The sequence below is a fragment of the Tubulanus polymorphus genome, chromosome 2, assembly GCF_964204645.1.
Source record: "Tubulanus polymorphus chromosome 2, tnTubPoly1.2, whole genome shotgun sequence".
Classification (NCBI taxonomy): domain Eukaryota; kingdom Metazoa; phylum Nemertea; class Palaeonemertea; order Tubulaniformes; family Tubulanidae; genus Tubulanus; species Tubulanus polymorphus.
In genome coordinates, this window is record NC_134026.1 from 598,145 (window position 1) to 620,945 (window position 22,801).

General features: G+C 37.1%; 3 protein-coding genes across 4 annotated transcripts; 1 reads left to right on the forward strand and 2 right to left on the reverse strand.

Annotated features, from left to right (window-relative positions):
- Positions 1 to 305: 305 nt before the first annotated feature.
- On the forward strand, positions 306 to 3,300 carry LOC141898376 (glutaredoxin 3-like). The gene is made up of 10 exons (XM_074784232.1): positions 306 to 386; positions 575 to 689; positions 947 to 1,021; positions 1,281 to 1,403; positions 1,733 to 1,817; positions 1,892 to 1,981; positions 2,189 to 2,324; positions 2,405 to 2,515; positions 2,927 to 3,059; positions 3,137 to 3,300. The coding sequence occupies exons 1-10, from the start codon at positions 319 to 321 to the stop codon at positions 3,185 to 3,187; spliced, it is 987 nt and encodes a 328-aa protein (XP_074640333.1). The 5' UTR covers positions 306 to 318; the 3' UTR covers positions 3,188 to 3,300.
- Positions 3,301 to 3,681: 381 nt separating this feature from the next.
- LOC141900307 (SMC5-SMC6 complex localization factor protein 2-like) lies at positions 3,682 to 12,557 on the reverse strand. 2 transcript variants are annotated; one of them, XM_074787137.1, is made up of 18 exons: positions 11,933 to 12,557; positions 10,598 to 10,687; positions 10,366 to 10,459; positions 10,155 to 10,218; positions 9,844 to 9,939; positions 9,221 to 9,317; positions 8,822 to 8,865; positions 8,220 to 8,388; positions 8,038 to 8,133; positions 7,176 to 7,304; positions 6,808 to 6,880; positions 6,627 to 6,725; positions 6,142 to 6,222; positions 5,978 to 6,056; positions 5,710 to 5,889; positions 5,278 to 5,406; positions 4,612 to 4,770; positions 3,682 to 4,336 (listed from the first exon to the last, which is right to left on the reverse strand). In XM_074787137.1, exons 1-18 carry the CDS (start codon positions 12,414 to 12,416, stop codon positions 4,088 to 4,090), a joined length of 2,412 nt encoding a protein of 803 aa, XP_074643238.1. In that variant the 5' UTR covers positions 12,417 to 12,557; the 3' UTR covers positions 3,682 to 4,087. The 2 variants fall into 2 exon arrangements, with proteins under 2 accessions (XP_074643238.1, XP_074643237.1); XM_074787136.1 differs by having other exon boundaries at positions 10,155 to 10,221.
- LOC141900858 (uncharacterized) lies at positions 12,520 to 14,686 on the reverse strand. Its single transcript, XM_074787905.1, has 4 exons — positions 14,604 to 14,686; positions 14,464 to 14,495; positions 12,630 to 14,355; positions 12,520 to 12,537 (listed from the first exon to the last, which is right to left on the reverse strand). The coding sequence occupies exons 3-4, from the start codon at positions 14,148 to 14,150 to the stop codon at positions 12,520 to 12,522; spliced, it is 1,539 nt and encodes a 512-aa protein (XP_074644006.1). The 5' UTR covers positions 14,151 to 14,355; positions 14,464 to 14,495; positions 14,604 to 14,686.
- Positions 14,687 to 22,801: the final 8,115 nt, after the last annotated feature.

Here is a 22,801-nt window from a genome sequence, read left to right on the forward strand (position 1 = left end):
ATTTATGATTTTTCAAAACCTTTATGATAAAGTTCTTCGTTAGAAATAAACATATAGAAATATATAGAAAATATTTGCCTTCTTTTTTATGAAAAATATGAATAGAAAAAATTATTCTCTTGATCGTTTCGTAACTGTGATTTGCAATGGGCGCATTTCATTGGTATTTTGTAAATCTCCAGACTCTACAAACCCGCACCACGTGATTTACACCGAGCGCGGGAGGTGTGAGGCTCAATAAAATAGGCTCAAAGACTGGTTGCCTGTCGAATTCTGCGCCACCTGCAGGTCGCGGCCGGCAACCTGTCTAACCTCAATATGGCGGCTGCAATTATGGATATCGCTGATCAAAAGTCTTTTGATAAATTACTCGTAGATTCGGGAAAGTGAGTATAATTACACACCATTAATGTGATCACCTAGTTATTAGATTTTAATCGGGTCAGTTGTCATTTTAATCATAATGAGGTTAAAGCTTGAAATTAGACAAGAGACAACAGTCCTTTGAGTCAATTCAATTAAATCAATAAAAAGGCTTACCTCCTCACAAACTTAAGCGATTGTTCGATTGTAGGAATCTTATAGTGGTTCATTTCCAAGCATCATTTGCGACACAATGCACTCAAATGAACGAAGTGATGCAAGAATTGGCGAAAGATACACAATACATCAATGTCAAATTTGTTAAGGTAAATATCCTCCAAACAACACGCATTATTGGATTGACTGACTGCAACTATCTGAGTGAGAGTAGAATTGAAGCCCAACTAGGATAGTTTCAGAAAGGTTTCCTTTTTATTGTCAAGTCTTAAATCCACAATAGAAAAGATAAATGCCAGTTGAAAATTAATTATAATTGGATTTTTCATCCTGGTTTTAATGACACACCTCCTTATTTGTAACTATGACATTGGGTTTTTCTATATATGTTTATGTTTATTTAAAGGTTGATGCTGAATCAATTCCTGAGATTTCTGAACGGTTTTCCGTTGAAGCGGTTCCTACTTTCATATTCATCAAGGTTCGTTCATCTTTCAGTGAAAACAATTCATACATAATAAATCAAAAAACAAAATGTTTCATAGATTTGGGGGCGAAATAATCCCTGGAAACATTTTGGAATTTCTCAAGTTATTACCATGGTTTCTCATCGTAACTATGGTAGCTGATACCCAGTTCGAGGACTATGGGTAACTTAAATACCAATTTTATGAAAACAGGGCCTAATTTTTGAAAAATATTTACAGTAAATTAGTTAGGTTTTTTGTTTCTGTTTGTAGAATGGAGAAGTTGAGGGTCGTTTAGACGGAGCAAATGCTCCACAATTCACAGAGAAAGTCAAGAAACTCGCTTCAATAAATGTCGGTGTTGCCACAACTCCAGTACAGCAGCCACCTAAACAGGTTCGATATTTCTCTTGACAAAATTTATATAGATTTTCAGGGTTCTCACGGATCAGAGGATTCTGGACTCATTTATCCTTGCTGGCAGAGCAAGCTGCCAACTGTTCCTGATTGTCAGGGACAGTCCCTGAAAATACCTCACTGTTCCTGCTGGTGTTTTGATGCTATTGAAAATCTAAATTGCTGTTCCTGAAACAGTTTCCTTCTGAAAATTGCTGTAATTCTTATCAGGCAATTTTGGATTCCCTGATATGTAAGAACCCTGTATTCTTTCAACTCTGGATTTTATGTATATTTTCATGTCTTTTCATATGTTTTTCTTACTAAAGGATTTGAATGAAAGAATAAAGAAGTTGATTGCGTCACATCCAGTTATGGTATTCATGAAAGGTTCTCCTGCGGAACCGAGATGCGGTTAGTTTTCAGTTTTTCATCTTTCTGTGTTGAGTTAATTTATCTTTTTCGTAAGATTTTTGTGTAATTTTTAGGTTTCAGTCGACAACTGGTACAGATTCTTGCTGACCACGAAGCTAAATATGGACACTTTGATATTTTACAGGATAATGAAGTTAGAGAAGGTAGAATATCTAATCCTCATTCATATTACTAACTGGTATAACTACTGTAACTGCTTTAACTACTTAGTCATTAGTTGGGGCTGGTAGTTGAAATTTGGGGGTGAATAGTAGCTTAGATCATCCAGTATTTAAACACCCGCCCCTGTGGGTTATAACCAAGAATTCAGTCAGAATTTCTGATGTTTAATGAAAACTTGTTAATTGTAGGATTGAAGAAGTATTCTGATTGGCCGACGTATCCTCAATTATACGTAGATTCTGAGTTGATCGGAGGTCTCGATATAATCAAAGAGTTGGTGTCTAGTGGAGAATTTAAATCTACTTTAGGAAGTCTTAATGACAGGTGATGATTGATACTTGATCTTCTATCCGTCATCATTTCTATCTCATTAAGTTTAATCCTAAAAATCTTTCGCTTTTCAGGTTAAAAGAATTGATCAATAAAGCTAAAGTGATGTTGTTTATGAAAGGAAATCCGGAGACACCGCGTTGTGGATTTAGTCGGACTGTGATAGAAATAATGAATGAAACTGGGTGAGTAGTTTTACCACTAGTATCACATATACAGTATTACATCCCTCAGTGAACACCCCTTGATCAATGCCATTGATAGCCAGTCACATAACTTTTCTATCATTTCTAAATACATACATCAATCAATACCTCTCCAATTTGGCTGATTGTTCATTGTTCAAATTACTCATTCTGCCAACTACTTATGATACGCTCTGCTGCTTATAGAAGTATTATCTAGACATGTCTAAATTGATGTCTCTGAGACCATTGATATCATTGAAAAGATTAGACTTTTGAAGTTGTGGTATTATCGGAAGATACTGTCGGCCTATGTCATGGACCACGTAGCACCACAGGCATTCACAGGTTTCACATGGATTTATTTTGAATTTGACTCGTGTATTTATAGTACACTTTGTTTGATTTCAGGGTGAAATATGAAACCTTTGATATTCTAACTGATAATCAAGTCAGACAAGGATTAAAGACGTATTCAGACTGGCCGACTTACCCTCAATTATACGTTAACGGAGAATTAATAGGTGGTTTAGATATTATCAAGGTACGTTTAGATATTCTATTTTCCCAATCATAATTTTGATATTCATCATTCATACCTCGTTTTATTTCATATTACAGGAATTGAAATCATCTGGAGAACTGAAGTCAACTTTAGAAGGTGAAAACTAACTAATTTGAGATCTACCCGATGGAATTCATATTGATGCATGTATTGCGTGTGCTACATTGTGAAGTGCATTTTCATTGATATACGCGAATAAATATTGCTTAAAATTTTATTACCGAAATGCATCTCTGTTGTACAGTTTTTGCTAGAGAATTCGGCTTCCCATACCTGCATGGGCTGATCCCAGGACACATTTCAGGGAGCAAGGCGTCATGTGTGAAAATGTGTAGGTGGATTTGTGAAATGTATTTTACAGCATTTCCAAGTAGTATACTATTCCACATCCTACCAATCGTTGGGAGAGAAGATGATGAAGTATGATAGAGCAGTAAAAGGATAAGAGTTCAGGAAAGGGCAACTCAAAAGAAAGTTCAAGACCTCTGGATCCGTGAGTTTCCGCGCACCGACAAAAATCTGAAGACACCTCCTTCCAAGTCGTCGTCCACTGCTCGGGCTTTTTCCAATCGATGTTTGAACAAAGACTTGATTGGTTCATTATAAAACTCGAATTTATTTACAATATATTTACACACTATATAACAATAATAAATGCCATAATATTTCTTAGCACAAAGCGATAATGAATGCAAATAATGAGACATAAATACAAGGGAAATGAATAGAGGAGCCGAGCGCTACCTATACCCCAAAATATTCAAGCAGTTTTGTTTTGTTTCTCTGGAGGAAGCATTCACATTGTACGTTCTTTTCTCTTAGGGGTGTCCTTAAATAAACAGTTTGTGGACGAGGCATATCCTAAAACTGTCTGATACACAATAAAATTGCAGTTCATGTACCACAACACTTTAACCCTACCCCCGGTACTTCCTAGTTATAGGCTGTGTGCACACTATGTGAATGCTCCCTGTGCGCGTTGACTTGGAAGATTTGATAACTGATTTCTAGTCGGCAGAAACATCGACATCCGGTAATTGAGATGATTGCGATTGATTCTGTTGTGAATCGCACGGTTCCTCGTTCATCATCATCATATCATCATCGTCGATATCATCATCGTTATCATTTAACGGATCAGTAGGTTTATTGGATACAGTTATAACCGCGTGACTAGAAGTATTATTCCCAGCTGCAGTAGCTGCTGCTGCAGCTGCTGTTGATGATGGTGTCACAAAATGATCAAATAGCGTTCTCTGCAAGAAACAAACATATTTGTGATAATGAAATTATCCAACTCATCAAACATTAAACTTAGTACAGGACAAAATAAGTTCTTTTTGTGATGGAAAAATTGAATCAGGAATACGTTTCTTTATACATGTAACAAACAAGGTTCTTACAGATCTGTGAGATCCTGGTGAGTTAGATTTAGTACATCGAAACCAAAATGTTACAAATATTCATTTTGGTTATGAAATAAACTCAACTTGTTTGAAATCAGAGAGGTTTGTATTTGAGGTGTTTTTACCTTTTTGCCGACGTTAGCCATCGCTTGATGCATGAACGTCCATTTACTGATAATTCGTACAACGAGATCTTTCACTTTTGTACAGTCGATCATGTGTACATTATCTCTTAATTCACTCATCAACGCTCGCATTATATCAGTTAATATATACAACGACTCCTGCATAAATTAACCATGAATTGTGTTAGTATCGAATACTGAACTTAATCCACACTGACATTTCAGATACATAACTATCACTACCGTCCATCTTCACTGATTTATCTAAAAAGATTGATCTATGTTTGTGAAGATGAATAGAAGTGATAGTAGTTATCAATCTGAAACATCAGTGTAACACATTTTTATGGTCCAATCTTCATGTGGCTGGTTTATTTTGGTCTCTTATACATCAGTCTACGTATAACTGGACTGTGCTTATATACATTCATATTTCACTCGAATATCTGATTATGACTTATCACTTAAAGCTTATCACCTACTACAGTCTATCCAAATAAACAAGAAATACTTATTTTAATTCAAGAGCATTGTGGGAACAGTCAAAATCGAATTTTAAATTCATTGTACTTGCTTTCGGTATGCAAATCTTTACTGGTTTGGGTAACTCATTGTTACGATCGATCAAATTCTGGAATATCTGATCTAAATATTCTTAACACAAACCTTTTCATGTGGTGGTAACGTTTCATTGCCAACACTTAAATCAACGATCTGAACCATACTGTAAAGTCTATAGTAATCACCATCGAATTGATCTTTCAGATTAGCCAGTAGTGCATGAAGCCGTGATACCTGAACAAACAATATCAAACATAACATTAGATTTCTAACATGTAATCCATGCTTATACAGAGACAATACTGACCAGATCCCGCCCCATGCTTAATCAGAAAGTGTGTTTACACATAAATCATTCACTTTTTACTGAGTTAGTATCTCAACAGAACCATTCACACGCAATCATTTGAACCGTGCTAAGAAGATAGATCAAACAGGCATGGAAACATTTAGCACCAGTGTGATTGTCCGTGCCAGATTAGGCCCAGGCCAAATTAAATCCGGATCAAAAATGCTTGAGCTATAATGATCACTAACCTTAACATCAACTCCTTCAGATGGGTTTCTAATATTTAACATTCTGTTAATCAACGTACAGTAAGCTACCGATCGTTGTAGTTTATATCCTCTCTTTCCGTGTGGCATCAGTCGAATTATATGCACTTGATTGTGATGATGTTCGCACAGAGTCGACAGTTTATTAACCAAAACTACAAACTGAATTAAAAAGAACAGAAAACAACATTAATCGACGATCTAAAAATCCATAATAACAGTTCCGTAAATTATTAATAAAGATTCTTACATTTTCACTCCACGTTTCAGGTTTAAATGCATCAATAATCATAGATAAACACACTTGAAAATCATATTTTAACACATCGCTGAAAATGGAGATAAGATAAACTTTAAGAATGGCAGAATCTGCTGTAAAATTTAAATGAAGACAAGATGTACAGTAAAACTTACTGAGTGAGAGTTTCATCGATGGCCACTTTACAGATAATGAGTAGAAGGGATATTAATTCATCGCTGCTGTACAGATGAGACCTAGAATAATACAGTGAAAACAATATAGATAAATACAATATCATCAAGTTAACACGAAAACCATAAAATTAACAGGGCTGGGGGTTAAATTGAACTCAATCTGGTAATTTCACATCCTTAGAACTGGCTTTTTCACAAACAAAATACAATTTTCGAACAATCGTAAAAGTGGTAAGTGATCACAATCTGGAGAGATTTTGATAAAATTTCTTCATGTTTAGCACAGGCATAAATTCCTAAACCCGCAGTATATGGCATTCAAAGGGTATCGAAATATTTTTCTTGAATTTTTCATATATGTCCATGATATTCAGATTCTTATGAAGGCAATAAGCAGACATCCATTTGTAAAAATCTAATCACAAATTTCCACATGCATCTGAACCCTGAAATGGTTTACTAACCTCTTTTGTACAGAATAAGCAATAATCTGTATGACTGATATCAAATTCTCCATTCCAAAATCATTTATCTCTTCTGAATCGATATCCTGATTGTCAGATCTAAGAATGAATGAATGAATGAATGAAGTTATGAGTTGAATAGGGTTTTAAGTGTACATTGATTTATCAGATTCAAACTTACTGCACACGTAATTCGGTTAAACCTAAATTATCCAACACCTCCACTTCTAAACCAAGACTTTCCTTGGAAGCACCTGAAACAAAAAAAGCTTATGTTGAAATAAAGAAATACTATCATTAAAATTCAGAAAGTTCAAATTCCACCAAATTCTTGGAATTCAGTTCCATGGGTCTCAGTTATGTGACTTAGAATTAAAGGGTTAAAATTAGTTCATTTCAAATATGTTAAAACTTTGAACCATGTTTACTGGCTTTCAGATCTTTTTTTAACTTAATAATTGCTCATCATAGTTGTACTAACTGGTCTAATGGAAAACATAATTTGACTAACATTCACCAGATGGCAGTCAACTGCTATTGGGTACATACCGTAATTGATAAATATTTCAGCAATATGTTTGATTGGTGGAGCCCAGTCTTTACATTTATCGTCCATTAAAACGCGATAAAGAATGTGAAATCCAGCTCTAATAACATTATAATCTTCATGTATAGATACTGTAATGTATAAAACACATAGAATCATTAGATCGACTCGACACCTGCCTCCATTAAAGAATCTATTTTCCATTAGTTTGCAGTTAAAGCCCTCGTACTTTAATGCGGGATAAGCAAATAAATCCTTAATATCAAATCCATAACATTGTTCCCACATTTACCGGGGGGTACACATGAATTCAAAATTCCTAAATTTTCAATAAATATTTCACGGGTGATCTACAAAATATCAATATATCACAAAGTGGATCTATTTCATATTATACAAAACAGAAATAGGAGAGGAGGGAACAGAAAAAGGCTCTTAACCCAAACCAAGTTTTCACAGCCATATGACAATAACGCAACACTCACAACTCAGTCTCTCATACGTAAAATATATGTTTGAATATAAATTCAAATACAAATTAAAATCCTATCTATTATTACAGTAGCAGCGTTGTTTAAATGATCTAAATATTTCACGGGTGATCTACAAAATATCAAAATATCACAAAGTAAATCTATTTCGCATTAGACAAAACAGAAAAAGGAGATGAGGGAACAGAAAAAGGCCCTAACCCGAACCAAGTTTTCATAAGACACACGACAACAACACTCACAATATATTCACAACAGTCTCTCATACGTAGAATATATGTTTGAATATAAAATTCGAAAACAAATTAAAATCTAATCTAAATCCTCTCTATCATCAGTTTAGTAGCGTTGATCACTGTGAACCGACTCTTACCTGTCTGAAATAACCAGTTTAGAAATGCGTTTGGAGTCGACAACTGATGAATACATAATAGAATAAAATCCCCGTCTAAATACTGAGCGAGCATCGCTGCAATTACATTAAAAAAACACAATAAGATTTTTGAAGAAAGTTTGAATAATTATGGATTTACAACTCGAGCAGATGAGACTTACAATAGTCTAACTTGGCCAGACATTTATCGAGAGATGAAGTCGGTGATTTGGTAAAACCACAACTGTCTAACGTCAATGATTTTACATCGAACACCTGTTGATAATTGTTCGGTATGAAGATCACTTCTCCGGGATGTTGTGTAGTGATTGTGCTAGCGTTCATTTGCAGCTGAATAAACGAAACGAATATCGGCGTAGAGTGAAACGAATATCGGCGTAGAGTGAAACAAATATCGGCGTAGATCGAAACAAATACCGGCGTAGAGAAAATCAATAGATCGCATTCAGGAAATCTGCAATCTTTTTTATTCTTTCAGTTCCCTGCAGTGCACCCATCGTTATTGCGCCTGCCCAGCAGCGCGGAGTATGCATATAATTACTAATTAATTAAAATCTCATAGATAGATGAGAGCATCAGGCAAACATATCAAACATCAATACCTTACACTACACCGCACTGAGGGGAAGATACAATATAGCGCAATATGCCCATTATATAACGTACTGGGTTGGAATATTCCAAAAATTGTCAAATTATCACCAGCGCTTAAGGGTATGAAACTGTCAGCACTGAACGGATTTAACAAATCGAATATACGAACCTTCTGAAGCGCAGTAAGGTATTCCTCTCCAGCTGGTAGCTCATCTTAATAAGAGAACAAATCAAATTCGTTATTTGAAAATTCGGTATAAAATGAAAGTATTTACTGCACTGTTTGGACATGTGTGACAACGGCGTACAAAACGTCAGTTGTGAGGTGTGGTAATTTGATTCCAAACTTTAATCCATGTTGGTAAAATAGAGAATATAAACACATGTCATGTTCGAATATAAAAAGTTCAGATCTATCATATTCAAATTTAAACATCTGAAATTCCAGGGTTGAATAGATTTTTTATACTAAACCATCAATCATGCTGATAAGGCTTGATATATATTTGTTTGAGGGAAGCATTGGATGGAAATATTGCGATTGTTTGAAACGAGATTGAACACTTACTGCTTTCTTCATCGAATGTCATGTTTCTAATGCCACCTTTCGCCAAATCACTTTTTAAATTAGCTTCCATCGGGCCGTACAGATTTTCTTTCTTTACCTAAAATATCAACATGTAATTCATGAATCTTCTTTACGACTGTATTACTCATTCAAAACACTCGATATAAACTGCATATCATGCGTCCAACAATTACTATCTTTACATCGTAAACTACAATTCATGCTATCGCTAGCAATAGCATCCAATCTAGGACAATTCAGAACGTTCATGCACCAAATCAGTGCATTCACACAGATTCTTGAATCAACTGTTATCACTGGTCCAGCTAGACACAACACTGCTGCGAAACACGGGCAATTAAAGCAAATTGTGTCTATTTAGACCCACAGAAATGGTTCGTCTAAATAGGTCGGTTTGGATCCATTCAAAAATAGAACAGACCGAATTAGAACAATTTTTTCTAGAATGAATGCCTAGTCTATTCTGAATAGGAACCGTCTGAATTTCGAATGTTCTTAATAACAGTAGTATGAACGCGGCTATAGCAGTACGAATACTACCGATGCATTTATTCAAAGCCTAATTTATGACAAAGTTTATGTTGCATCGAATTTCAACTCACCTGATTACGTTTATTTTCCAGCAATGATTCTAGCGTTATAGTTGTTTTAGAACTAGTTGAGTTTGACCATGTATAGGAATTACTATCGTCCAAATCCTAAAATAAAGCAATTTTCACTCTTAAAAATACGTGTACATAAATAGTAACTAATGCAGCCTGATTTTATAAGTAGATTAAGCGGAAACTCATTATAATGAAAGCAAGATGATTTAATCTATTACATATACTGGAACTTGATGTTTGTTGTATATAATTGCACAAATTAAATTGCAAAAATTTAAAATTTTTTTTGTCATGAACGATATACATACAAATGATTTATCAGGACTTCGCGAGGAAGAATCCAAATTCTCTTCACTTAATGATAATTTTCTGCTACTGAAATTTAAGGACATTACAAAATACTTTGATATATTCGATAAAAATAAAGTGAAATCCCACGATTGAAGTATAAATCTAGGAATTGATTTTCATCGACGCCACGACAAAAATTTCAACGAAAAAAGAACTATTCAAACTTACGATGAATTGTTGTCTAAAATGGACGGTGCTTCCATCAAATCATCATCGCTGTCATCAGAGGCCAACAGAGCATCATTGTCGCATAGATTTAAATCTATAATAGCAATTAAATCAACGGAATCGTTATCAAACAAGAGATTTAACTCTAAAGAGAAATCACGAGAATTTTCATCCAGAAAGTGTATCTAGTTTTTCAATGTTCTTCTCACCACCAACAACTAAAGCAACTAACCGTCAGCAAATGAGCTAATCCTATCACCACCACCACCGGCTCCACTACATTGATCTGAATCTGCTGAAACAGCAATTTTATTTTCGACATCTGCAACACAATCAAAACAGCTGTTACAACATACAGTGGAGACATCTATTGTTTACGACGTGAAGTGCTGACATCAGCACACTGTTTTATAATAACGACATCAAAAATCAATACCAAAAGATTTGGGTTTAAATATTCTGCTTTCAGTTTAGAGTAGCCTAAATAGGTTAATAGGAGCCTCATAAATTGGGAATCAACCATTTGTCGAGGCGGGAAAATTATAAATAACATTCAAAACCTATTTTTTTGTAATTTTTAACCACTGCCTGTTAACAGCCAGTGATTGATGACATATAGATGGAGACAACAGTTATTTGTGCACAAAATCTAATTCTAAATTGATCCATTTGAAAATGACAAATAAATTCAATTACAATCGTGATGGGATGAGGGAAAATTATGCTATGATTAGATATTTATCAAAGTAAATCATGAATTAATAAAAATTCTAATCAGCACCATCTGAAAATCAGCATTCACGATTAAATGCATCATTACGAAATTCTTTTACCATTAACTATTTCTGAATGCTGATGATGAGTAGGTGCATTTGAATTAGTTTATGCATGCGGCACAGTCTACAGTTACAATCACTGTCACAATTACCTTAAGTATATATTAGTATTTAATTCATCTAGCTCATTAAATTATTCGGCTCGAACCCAGTTCTACATCTATGATTTTAAGTTTACTACGAATTACCGTTAAATAAGTGAGTCAAGTAAATTAAAGTAGAGTTGTAGAACTGGGTGCGGATTGAGATATCTACTGAAAGCACAGGCACCAAACCACAGCTTTTGTGATGGCACCGAAATAATGAATATCATTTGAAACCATGCATTAACACGCACAGATGTTTCTGATTAAGTGAAAATCTTGTGAAGAGCTGCCAGGAAATCATTACACTCAGCACCAACACTCAGTCTTACGTAGTCAATATTAGTTTCTTTTCCAATCATTGCGAGCTGAATTCTTAGGTTATTATCCTACGAAACCTCCAAAAACATTCAAGATTGTCTTTTTTGCTTGTATTTATCATAATTAGACTACCGGGGCGCTCTTAATGTAGAATATATTGAAACACGGAAGACCGAGATACAACTAACGACACCTAGTGGCATCCTCGTTCACCACAGTATCGTCGATTATTCTAACACTACACTCCACAAACCTCGAGTAAGTAAGAACACCACCAAACAAAACCGATTGTTTCCCGTTACCAAAATACACAACGTTTCTACGCACCTTCAACAGTCGACAAACGAAATTCATCCCAGATATTGCGTGATTTATTGTCGATTCGAACGTCCGATAATAGAGGGCGTGACGATGTGTTTGTAGTCAGCTCAGATGTCGCGAGTGGTTTCGGTGAATTCGGTACACGCGCCCGATTATCTTTAAACAGCTTTTTCAGGTTGTTTAAACCGGCGAGTAGTTTGAGCGGACTAGTTTGAGGTGACGCGGTTCCGTCTTTCGTCACCGGTCGCGTCGGACTCTGCAGACGTGTGTGTTCTACGTCGTGTATCTCGAGTGATTGAAGCGAATCCTCCAAACAACCGAACACGCCGCGATCGTATTTCATTTTATCATCAATACTATCCACACTCGATTCCACACGACTATCCACACTCGATTCCACACGACTATCCACACTCGATTCCACACGACTATCCGGGAGAGTTGGATTTGTATCCAGGAAACTATCCGAGCAAGTCAAGCTCGAATCCATGTGACTGTCCAGGTGAGTAGTGCTTGAATCCACGCGACTATCTGCGTGTGTCGCGCTTGAATCCACGCGACTATCTGCGTGGGTCGCGCTTGAATCCACGCGACTATCTGCGTGGGTCGCGCTTGAATCCACACGACTATCTGCGTGGGTCGGGCTTGAATCCACGCGACTATCTGGTCGAGTAGAGGTAGAAGCCGCGACATGATTTACTACCTCAGAAACGCGTCGTTTAAAATCAGTCGGATCAACGTGACTCAATTTCCACGACTTCAACAACTTGTTACTGATTTCGATCGCTTTGTCGCGAGTTGAAATTTCGCAGTCGTTCGTCTCTTTACAAACGTCATTAGAATGAGGAGCTGGTTGAACACCGCGTTCTATTGAGTCACTGGAATGAGGAGCTGGTTGAACACCGCGTTCTATACAGTCACTGGAATCAGTAGAGTTCACACGAGTCTGCGATGAAACGATTGAATCAACCGTCGCCGTGGGATACGCTATGATATCATCGGTAATATGACCCGTTAATTCTTCTTCTACCGCGCATTCGATACTACGATCCTCAAAAACAGGATCAGAAATGTTTGAAGGTATTTCTAGAGGAGTAACAGTTTCGCTATGATCCTTATCGGTCATTTTCACATCGGTGTCAACATTCTCATCAATTACTAAATTGTCATAATTAAAATGGAACAATTGTTGCTGCTGCTGCTGCTGCTGCTGCTTACATTCACTGAGATCATCACGTTTACCGATCAGATCACGCGAGATATTATTATCACCAATTTCTTGTGATTGAGCTGCATTATCTCTATTATTATCATCAGACCGAGACAGGTGGTGACCTCTATTGTTTCCTCGATCTTTCTTTCTCTTACGTTCATGGCTTCGCGAGTGTCTACGATTGTGCTTCGGACATTTCTTACACTTCGAGTTGTCATCGTCATCATCATCATCATCATCATTCTCAGTGGCTTTAACATCTTCAGTAACTGGTAAATCATTCTTCTCCTTACTTTCTTCATCTTTAATGTCGCATTCGGGTTCTTCCGCCTCGGGTTCTTCGCTAGGTTTATCCACGGATAGTCGTTGACAAACTGTACTCAGCTCTGAAGTTGCATTGTTCTCTTCTGCTGGAGAGTTTTTCTCGATATTATCTGTTAATTTTGTTGGAGATATAAGCGAGCTGCCGGTTAGAACTTTAGATACATCGTCCATATTCTTTATAACGGGCGATAAAAACTGAGCGGGCAGAGAAGGAAATCTAGTCGGGACGTGAGATGAAGGTTTTGTATTGTGTTGCCGCTGCCGATCGGGTCGGAAAAACGGTCGATCGTTAAATTCACCGCCGAACGGAGGTAAAGACGGTCCCATCGCCAATAGGGGGCGTATTCTCGAACGGGGAAAGTTCTGATCGTTGTTAGGCGTGAAAAGCGACGGGATATTGTTGCGTTGCTGTATCCCGGCGCTGTTCGTATTATCGATAAAAGATTGCGAAGGAACATCGCGGAATTTCCGTTGAAAATTGCGCCTCTGTTTACGGCTCCATCCCGGTTGAGGATAGCGCGGAATTTGATCGGCAAAGTTTTGACGGAAGTTTGGTCGGTTTGGTTGCCATCGATTTTGTGGTCGAGGCCACTCATTGTTGCACCCATAGGGATTTCTAAATCTCCATCTATTATTATCATTATTATAATTATCATCATTACTATAATAATTGTTGTTAAACTTCATTTTTCTGCTGTTTCTACTATGTATGTCGAAAGCTAATTTCTTTTTTTTATTTTCTAATTCTCAGAGTGGAGGCACTAGCAACTCAAATCATACGTAGCCATAAAATATCAGAGTCTGGTCCCGGTTGAGTTTGTGTTGAACCGATGTTGAATTCGTTCGTTTAGAAAATTTTAGGTTCAAAGTAAGACCAAGTTTTCGGTCGGGTCTGAAATTAAGACACCAAAAAACTCTCGAATAATATCAATAATAACTCATCACTTTTGAGACCATCTTATTATTAGTTTATGAGATTATAAGAATGATTAAAACTTACCTTTCTTGAATAACTTAGCGGCAGATTCTTCGCTGAAAAAAGGATAGTCAATAAAGTGAATTTGATTTGAACTTTAAGATCGTCATCAAAACCGATTGATAAATGACTGATTCATTAAAATATGATTAAAGGCGGCTAACCTAGATAAACAGTCGCTACTTCTTCTTTTCATTCTTTAATTTCTATCACCATTTACTATAGTTCAGGCATAATAATGACAATACAAACAAGTTGACAAAAATACTCAACAAAAGAGTCTCTTCGTAACCGCAAATATTTCCTCGCTTGCCAGGATGTAATTTAATTCAATTTTGACTTTATTGATAACTTGCACCGGGCAACAACTATATACTGGACTGTAGCTCTCCAGTCAATTTGACCCTCAAGGAGCCCTAGCACCGGGCAATAACCATATACCGGGCTGTAGCTCTAGACTAGGTCTATCCTCTCTGAAAGTTTCAGAGACATTGACCGCTTTGTATTTTATTTATGAATTTATTTATTTTTTTAACAATTTTTTATTATTTTGGGGTTTTGGGGTCGATTAGACCCCCAAGGAGCCCTTGCATCGGGCGAAAATTATAAACACCGGGCTGTAGCTCTTGCATAGCTCTATCTTCGATGGAAATTTCGGGAAAATTGGCCCTATTTTAGAATGTCTCCATAGAGACCGAGAACCAGTCTACGTTGCCGCCGAGTCCGTTTCCGTACAATAACAACTACAAACGAATTAGATGAAATATGTTGTATATTCACAATTTAATTTTAACGTAAAATATCTTTTTATTCAATAACAGTGCAAAAAATACAAATTAAAAACCACTAAAAATTTATAATAAATTTGAATCGAGTGATACCGAATCCAGTGCTCACTTCACGACGGTTAATGCGATATTTTGTTATATTCTTTTTAAAAGTGCTCCGAGGGTGCGATTTTCAGCTTTCAGTGTTAAATGCAGGTTTTTATTATTTGCGATCATGCACTAAGATAGTATAATCAATACGGTACCGGTTCATTCCCAAATATATATATATTGATAATTTTCGAAAACACAATCAAAGAAAACGTAGCATACTATGATTTTGTGAAGCAACAAAAAATTACTGAAACTAAATACGACATCTATGCCCTTAGTCCCGTGAGATCTCCCAACGTACGAATAGCTCAGGCCACTTTGAATAAAATTTGGGAAACCTGCATTTGAATGAGAGATAAACAATTAAAGAAACAAACCAAGAAAAAATTCACTTTATTTTGAAAAATATCATCACATTTGTATTTGAGAACATAAAAGAACCATAAAAGAAGAACTTCAATTTCATTTAATAATTCATTACAAGTAGACTGCAATCTGGTAAATTTTGTGAACTACATTTTCGCCTGGACCAGTTTATATAAGTGTGATGTGTAAAGATAGATAAGTACTTTACTATACTTTAAGTCCACTATTGTCTCTGTTGCTCCTTAGTGTTTATTAGATGCACTAGCTGCTCTTCAAGTGTTTATAAGATGCACTAGCTGCTCCTCAAATGTTTATATGATGCACTAGCTGCTCCCGATTCAGTGTTTATAAGATGAACTAATATCTTTGCTCCTCCGGAATCAGTGTTTGTAAGATACACTATTGTCTCTGTTGCTCCTGGATCAGAGTTTTTAAGATGCGCTATTGTCCATGCTGCTCCTCGAAGGTTTATAAGATCCGCTACTGCTGCTCCTGAAGTGTTGGTAGAAATCCATCGTTGGGCGATAACTCGCTGCTGCTGGCTCCACAACTGCATCTGTGGTCGTCTAGCTACTTCTGGTTGTTGTTTACCAATCGAAGACCATTATTTCCAGGATAGAGTTTGGCTGAAATAAGAAAAAACAGATCACCCTTTGAGGCAGACCATCCTAATAAGCATTGATTATGATTCACAAATTAATTTTGATTATACGGTTGTCATCTACCAATCATGGACCATTATTTCCAGGATAGAATTGTGCTGAAATAAGTCAAGAAGAACAACATCCTTTGAGGCAGACGATCCTTACAAGCATTGATTATAATTTAAACGTTAATTTGAATTATACGGGCTGCCATGCTTTTTTTGTAGGGGAGAAATTCATCGGAAATTTATTGCGGCTTAAGACCACAATAATTAATACATCACTGTTTATGACTAGTGACAATAGAATATGAGGCTGAATATAAGGTAACTGGCCTTTCTACACTTCAATACTCAGCCAAGAATATTCATATGAGACCTAACGAGTAATATTAGAGCAATGATTGTTTTAGATTTCAACTCACTAATAACCATATACCGGCCACAGAGCTTCAATCTTCAATCACTTTATAGTAAAATTGAGAACTTCACCAGCTTCTCTGTTCTCTCCAGTGCTATACGCATCCTGCCCTTGATGCTAACCCAGAAATGAAAAATCAACTTAGCTTTTTATCAAGACGGCCAGGTTCAGTTTCGAAAGGTCTCTTGGTGTTTTATTGTCGAGTTTAATTTAAGCTGGAGTCGGTGGTCGCTTCTGGTCGGTAGGATCTAGATGGCTAATGTATCTCATGCTGGGCCTTTCCAGATTCATGTTAGGCTGAAATGAGTAAATGAACGACATTTCTGTGGTCATACAATTCTTTGATCAATTGTAATTGACATGTGTATCAACTTATCTTTCTTAAGATTGCCGAGCATCCTTTTTTCATCGTCCTATGGTGTCCACGTCATCTTCTTAATCATGGTGGGCCTGTTCAGATTAAGTTTACCTAAAATGAGTAAAAAAGGCATTTTGTAGTCAAACAATTCTTTGATTAATTTTAATTTACATGTGTATCAACTTAACTTTCTCAAGATTGCCGAGTTCAGTATCGTCATCTTCTGTCCTCTTGGGGGCGTCGTCGTCTTCTGGGGTGTCCTGAAATGAAAAAAAGAACAGAGATAAAAACCTGGTACGGAACAAAACTAATGTCCGAAAGCGTCGGATGCCCGACGCCGGTCATGTGCAGAGAATACCAGAAAAAGAATCAGCCAGGAATTCGCTGCCCTCTACACGCCCTCACACAGAACGCGAAAACCTGAATGACAACGCCTCACGTTCACCATCTAACCACAGGGTGCACTGGGCGATGTTAGTAATTGACACACCTGTAAGATTGTTCAAGACAAAAATAGAGCAGTACAACCAGATTGCCCGAATTGAGATTCAGGATCTCAACTAGCACTCAAAAGCGTGACAAGAGACTTCATCCACTGACCGAGGTTGTCACAAGGACACAATGAAACTAGCACTCACAAGCCGACAAGAGACTTCATCTACTGACCGGGGTTGTCACAAGGACACAATGAAAACTAGCACTCAAACTAGAAATCAAAGAGCGTGACAGTAGAATCATCCCTCAGCCAACTCAGAATACCAGAAACAAAGAGCGTGACAGTAGAATCATCCCTCATCCGGGCGGTCACAAGGACACAATGAATGCTAGTAGCGTGACAATCCAGTATAACCACTCCATTTGTATCCCGCGCAATCCCACAGATATGCCCGTCATTGACATCACTCAGCGCACTTTGTAGATAGGTGGGGGCAGTGAGGCCTCGTCATCCTGGTTTTCGTGTTCCGTATGAGGGCATGTAGAGAGCAGCATTTCCTGACCGACTCTTTTTCTGACATCCTCTGCACATGACCGGCGAAGGGGCCGACGCTTTCGGACATTAGTTTTGTTCCATAGAACGTTGAAAATCGACAGAAAAATCGGCCCTGAAAAATAGAACAAATTAAACGCTGAAAAATAGAACGGATTAATACACAGAACTGAACAGAACACAGAACAGAACAGGACAGTGCGGAGACGAACAGTAACACGTAAAACATAAAGACGTCGTTCCTCATGAAGGAACCAGCTTGTAGAGCGCAGCGTCATCGCGAGGAAGAACGCCAGGAGGAGAATCCACGTCAGCATAGTGTCCGCACGGTGTGAAGAGCCTGAGGTGAATGACTGGCTTAGCGATTCTACTTTCTGTCGACCGGTGGCGTATTTCAATAATGACCAATAGGCAGCCACGCTTTTGTCTTCTGATGAATGGGTTTACTGAAGTTTGTGGAACGTTCTGCGCTGATACACACGCGGGGAGATCGTGACGTCACCTCGGTATACATCCAGTATATAGACCGGGCACTGACCATTCAAATATTGATGTATAGAAATATCTCTGAACACATTTGCATTGTCGAAGTTACCGCATGATAAAACACTACGCGACGTCACCTTTGTACACCCGGCATATAGAATAAACTTTTTAGAAAACTAATGATTAAAGCAAAAAATTAAATACTGATCCAAATGCTTCGATGATGCCCATGAAAATAATCTGGTCGTTTTCAGACCCTCTTGGTTGCAACGAAGTGTAGATTATCATTTACAGTTCGATGATGGACGATTGTACAACCGGTATATGTAATAAAAAGCAAAAAATATCGACCAACTTAAGTGAACGTAAATCTTGAGTCAAATGACGGACGCAGTTGAAGGCTACTGAAGGTGGCCGGTCTATTTTCTAAATGAATATAACGACCGCCTGAGATGGAATGTTTGACCGTCCAATACTCGGGAATTCTCATATGTCGGTGCTTTGAAATGAAACCTCAAAACAGGCGCGGTTCCAGAGGGGGTTTCAGGAGTCGTGACCCCCTGCTCAGCAACCAAAAAAGAATTTTAATCGTTTCCTTGAAAGGATGTACTAATGCACCCGTCAATGAAATCCCTGTACCCCCCCTATATAGGCATTCGACATAGATACGACTCATACGACTGTCATTCGACCTCGTATGCCTTACTAATAAAATTCCACTGCGATCGTTTGAAAGTCGTATGTCTCTCTTCAAAACAGCAAAGATTTTCGAATGGATATCGAGTTGCAAGCGAATGGATGTCTAATGGTGCATAGATGAAAGCGATTGGATGTCGTATGCCAGTAGAATGCATTTCATGATTTGGGATTCGAACCTTATACATTTGATTAGACTGGTTCCGTCGATTCTGTTCAGAACTGAAAGTAGAGACCGGGGACCAGTCTAACATAGATGTCGCATCTATACGGACAAGTTCAATCCAATTTACGACTCATCCAAAATGGCTGAACTTGCCGAATTGCCGATGAGGTAATTTCTTTTTGCTTTTGGATGCATGTGATGGCAACTTCTTTATGAATTGTTATAGACTACTTTTAAACAAGAATAAGTAATTAATTGATATGTGCAGCGTCAGATAAGCGGGCGTGGCCGTCACCATCCTCTACGTATCAGATTTAATGCAAGTCCCAATCTCAATATTCAATTCAATTCAATAATAAAAACTTTAATGATTTCATTAGAAAAAGTCATGTCTAGGCCTATATTTCTTATATTTCGGTGTTGGTAACTAGACTTTGGATCAGTTTCACGATTGGTATTCTTATACAACCTAATAATAATCATGATAATAGTCCAATGGCATAAGTCTAGTATAAAAAAGGCTACCTAGTTTTTCAGCCTGGTAATGGTAGGCCTATTGGTAATCCCTGTGTGTTGGATTGGTAATCCCTGTGTGTTGTTGATTTGATTGTTGCTTACACCCCTGCCAGAACTTTGTAAAGTATGATTCAAGGGTCGGTTTTTTTTATCCTCTCCTTCACATGCAAGAATAAGATACATTTTCATGAAACTCTGGACTCTCGTCTCAGACGGTATCTCAATGTGCAGGCCTAGGCTTATTATTGGAGATCCCGTTGTCATCTGATTAATCAGTTGCTCCCTGTGGTGGAAATTTTTAAACTATTTGAAGTTTTAAATTTTAGATTTCGTCGTATATGGAACGCCCCTATAACATATCTGAAAACATGGTATTAACTTATAAATTTTTTTCAGGTTTTTCCGGGTACAAATTGGAGATGAAAGGAAAATAATGAAAGTAACATGTTACGACGAAATCGTCCAAAAAGGTATCTAAATGTCACTGACATTAGTATTACATTGTACAATATCAAAATCACCATAGAATTAGGCCTATAGTTGACATAGCTTCATGGCTTGAATTTCATACTATTCTGAGAATATCGCTGATGATTATCCTTTGGTTTCCTGTACCTGTTACATGAGCCAGCCACCAAAATTATCTCTAATAGGCCCACTTTAAGATTTCTTCTATATAGGCTTAATATGTTCATTTTTTAGCTGCGTCTAAGCTGAATATAGAACCGCAACATGTAAGAGTATATCTCTCAGATAGAAAAACTCAAATAGATGACGAATCATTCGATGTCATTGCCAACGACAGTGTTCTCGTTATCGATGATATAACTACATGTACAGTGAAAGAAGATTCTAGTACTACATGTGGTAGCACCATAATTCTAAGTGAAGATGAAGGTATGTGTTCAAGGCTCCATTAAAATTCAGATAGGCCTATGTAGGATAAACTGCATCCGTTTGATTTGTATATTTTGTGTCACGTTTTTGTAGAACCCTTTGAGATATTGTCATGAAACTTGGTACACATGTTCAGGGTGATCCCTGTTGTTTGCTATTTAGATTCAAGTTGATTCGATTATCGGTTGCGCCACCTTGTTGGGACTTTGTATTTTGTGATATATATGATACATTTAAATATAGGCCTACAATGTATTTTGATAAATGTGATATATTTTCTGTATTTTTTCTCATATTGCAGGTTCTGACCCTATTCTGGAGCCGAGACCAGTCATGTTGTTGAAACAACAAAAATTACCATACAATTTAATGTCATGGGTACAGAAATCTTCAAAGATATATCCTGAGACGGGAAAAAATGCGAATTACTATAAACAGATTAACAAAACGTGTGAGGGATTAGCTTTAGATCAACCAGACCTATTGGATAAAAAAGGTGAATTATTAACTAAGGCAAGAAAAATTGTGAATGAGACATACAAATTTCAGAAAGGTTATACCAAATCAAAATTGGTAGAGAGACCCGAGAATCCAGGAAAACGAAAACGGTGGCTTAATAACGCTGTAAGGGCTGAGGTCAAAGCTGAAAAACTGAAAAAAGTTGAACATTTGGAAACAGACATTAAAATTTTAGAGGGCTCGTTAAAGTCAAAAATTGCCCATGAGAAATGGGAAGATGCCCAGTCTATTCAGGATAAAATTAAGGTTTTATCAAGTGAAAAATTTGGGCTTATAAGAGAATGCAACTTAATCAACAAAGCTGAGAAAAAAGCGAAAACTGACAAAAAGTGCTTAGCTAAAAGGAAGTCCTGTACTATTACAAAGCCGAGTAACAGTACCAGTGGTTCATCTGATGATATAATTCCTCTTGACCAGCAGCTCATTCCAGAAGCAACTTCAGTGATAGAGGTTGCTACAACCGATATTCAACCGAGTACTTCTGGCCATCAGAGCGATCACAACTATGTGGACTTTTCTGTCAATGAATATCACAATGATTATGATACTGATGACCAGGTAAGTCAGAGTTTATATTATTCTGAACGAAGTGTTGTTCCTCTCATTAATGGTGATGTCAAGATCTCTCCATTTAAAAAATTAACATTGGATAAATTCATATCAGTAACAAGTTCCATTTGCAAGTCAGAAAATCATGAAAACTGTTCTTGCCCAGAGAAATTAAAAGTTGCTCAATATATCTTACAAAATCAGCCTGTAACCATGGAACAGATTAGAAATGTTTGTAAAAAGAATTTATCACCCCACAATTTCGATATGTTCTTGTTAAGATTGCCTGTAGTTATTTTGACATTAGGAAGGGATAATCTCGGTGTTGTTATCAATGGTGCAACCACCAAATACGTAGTAGAAAAAGATCCAGAGATCGATTACTCCAAGCTTTATTTAACACTAGAAAAACTAGGGCTGATACAGAGGCAGAAGCCAACATCCTCGTTTACTGGTCTTACCTTAGAAAAACTAAGAGACTTGAAGGCACTAGCATCTTCAGAAATTGATAGACAACTGATTTCCTATGCAGCCACTGCTGGTCTAGGCACTCGTAAGTCGAGAGAGATTCTTCATGTTACCACTGATAAGAGGCGCATAGATGAAGCCATATTCGAGCATAAGAAATTGGTTGGTATTTATAACAAGTTAGCCATTTGTGAAGACAAAGTATTTCTCAGTGCCAATGGTATCAGTGATGATGAAAACTTACTGTATAATATGGACTCAGACACAGAAATAGGGAGTATTGTTGATGAGGATTCAGACAAAAATGATGGCAATTTGGAGGACAACTCGTTTCCTTTGGAATTAAGTAGCTCATCATCCGAAGAAGAGACTGTCAACTGGTCAAATATGGAAGGTGTATCAGATCCT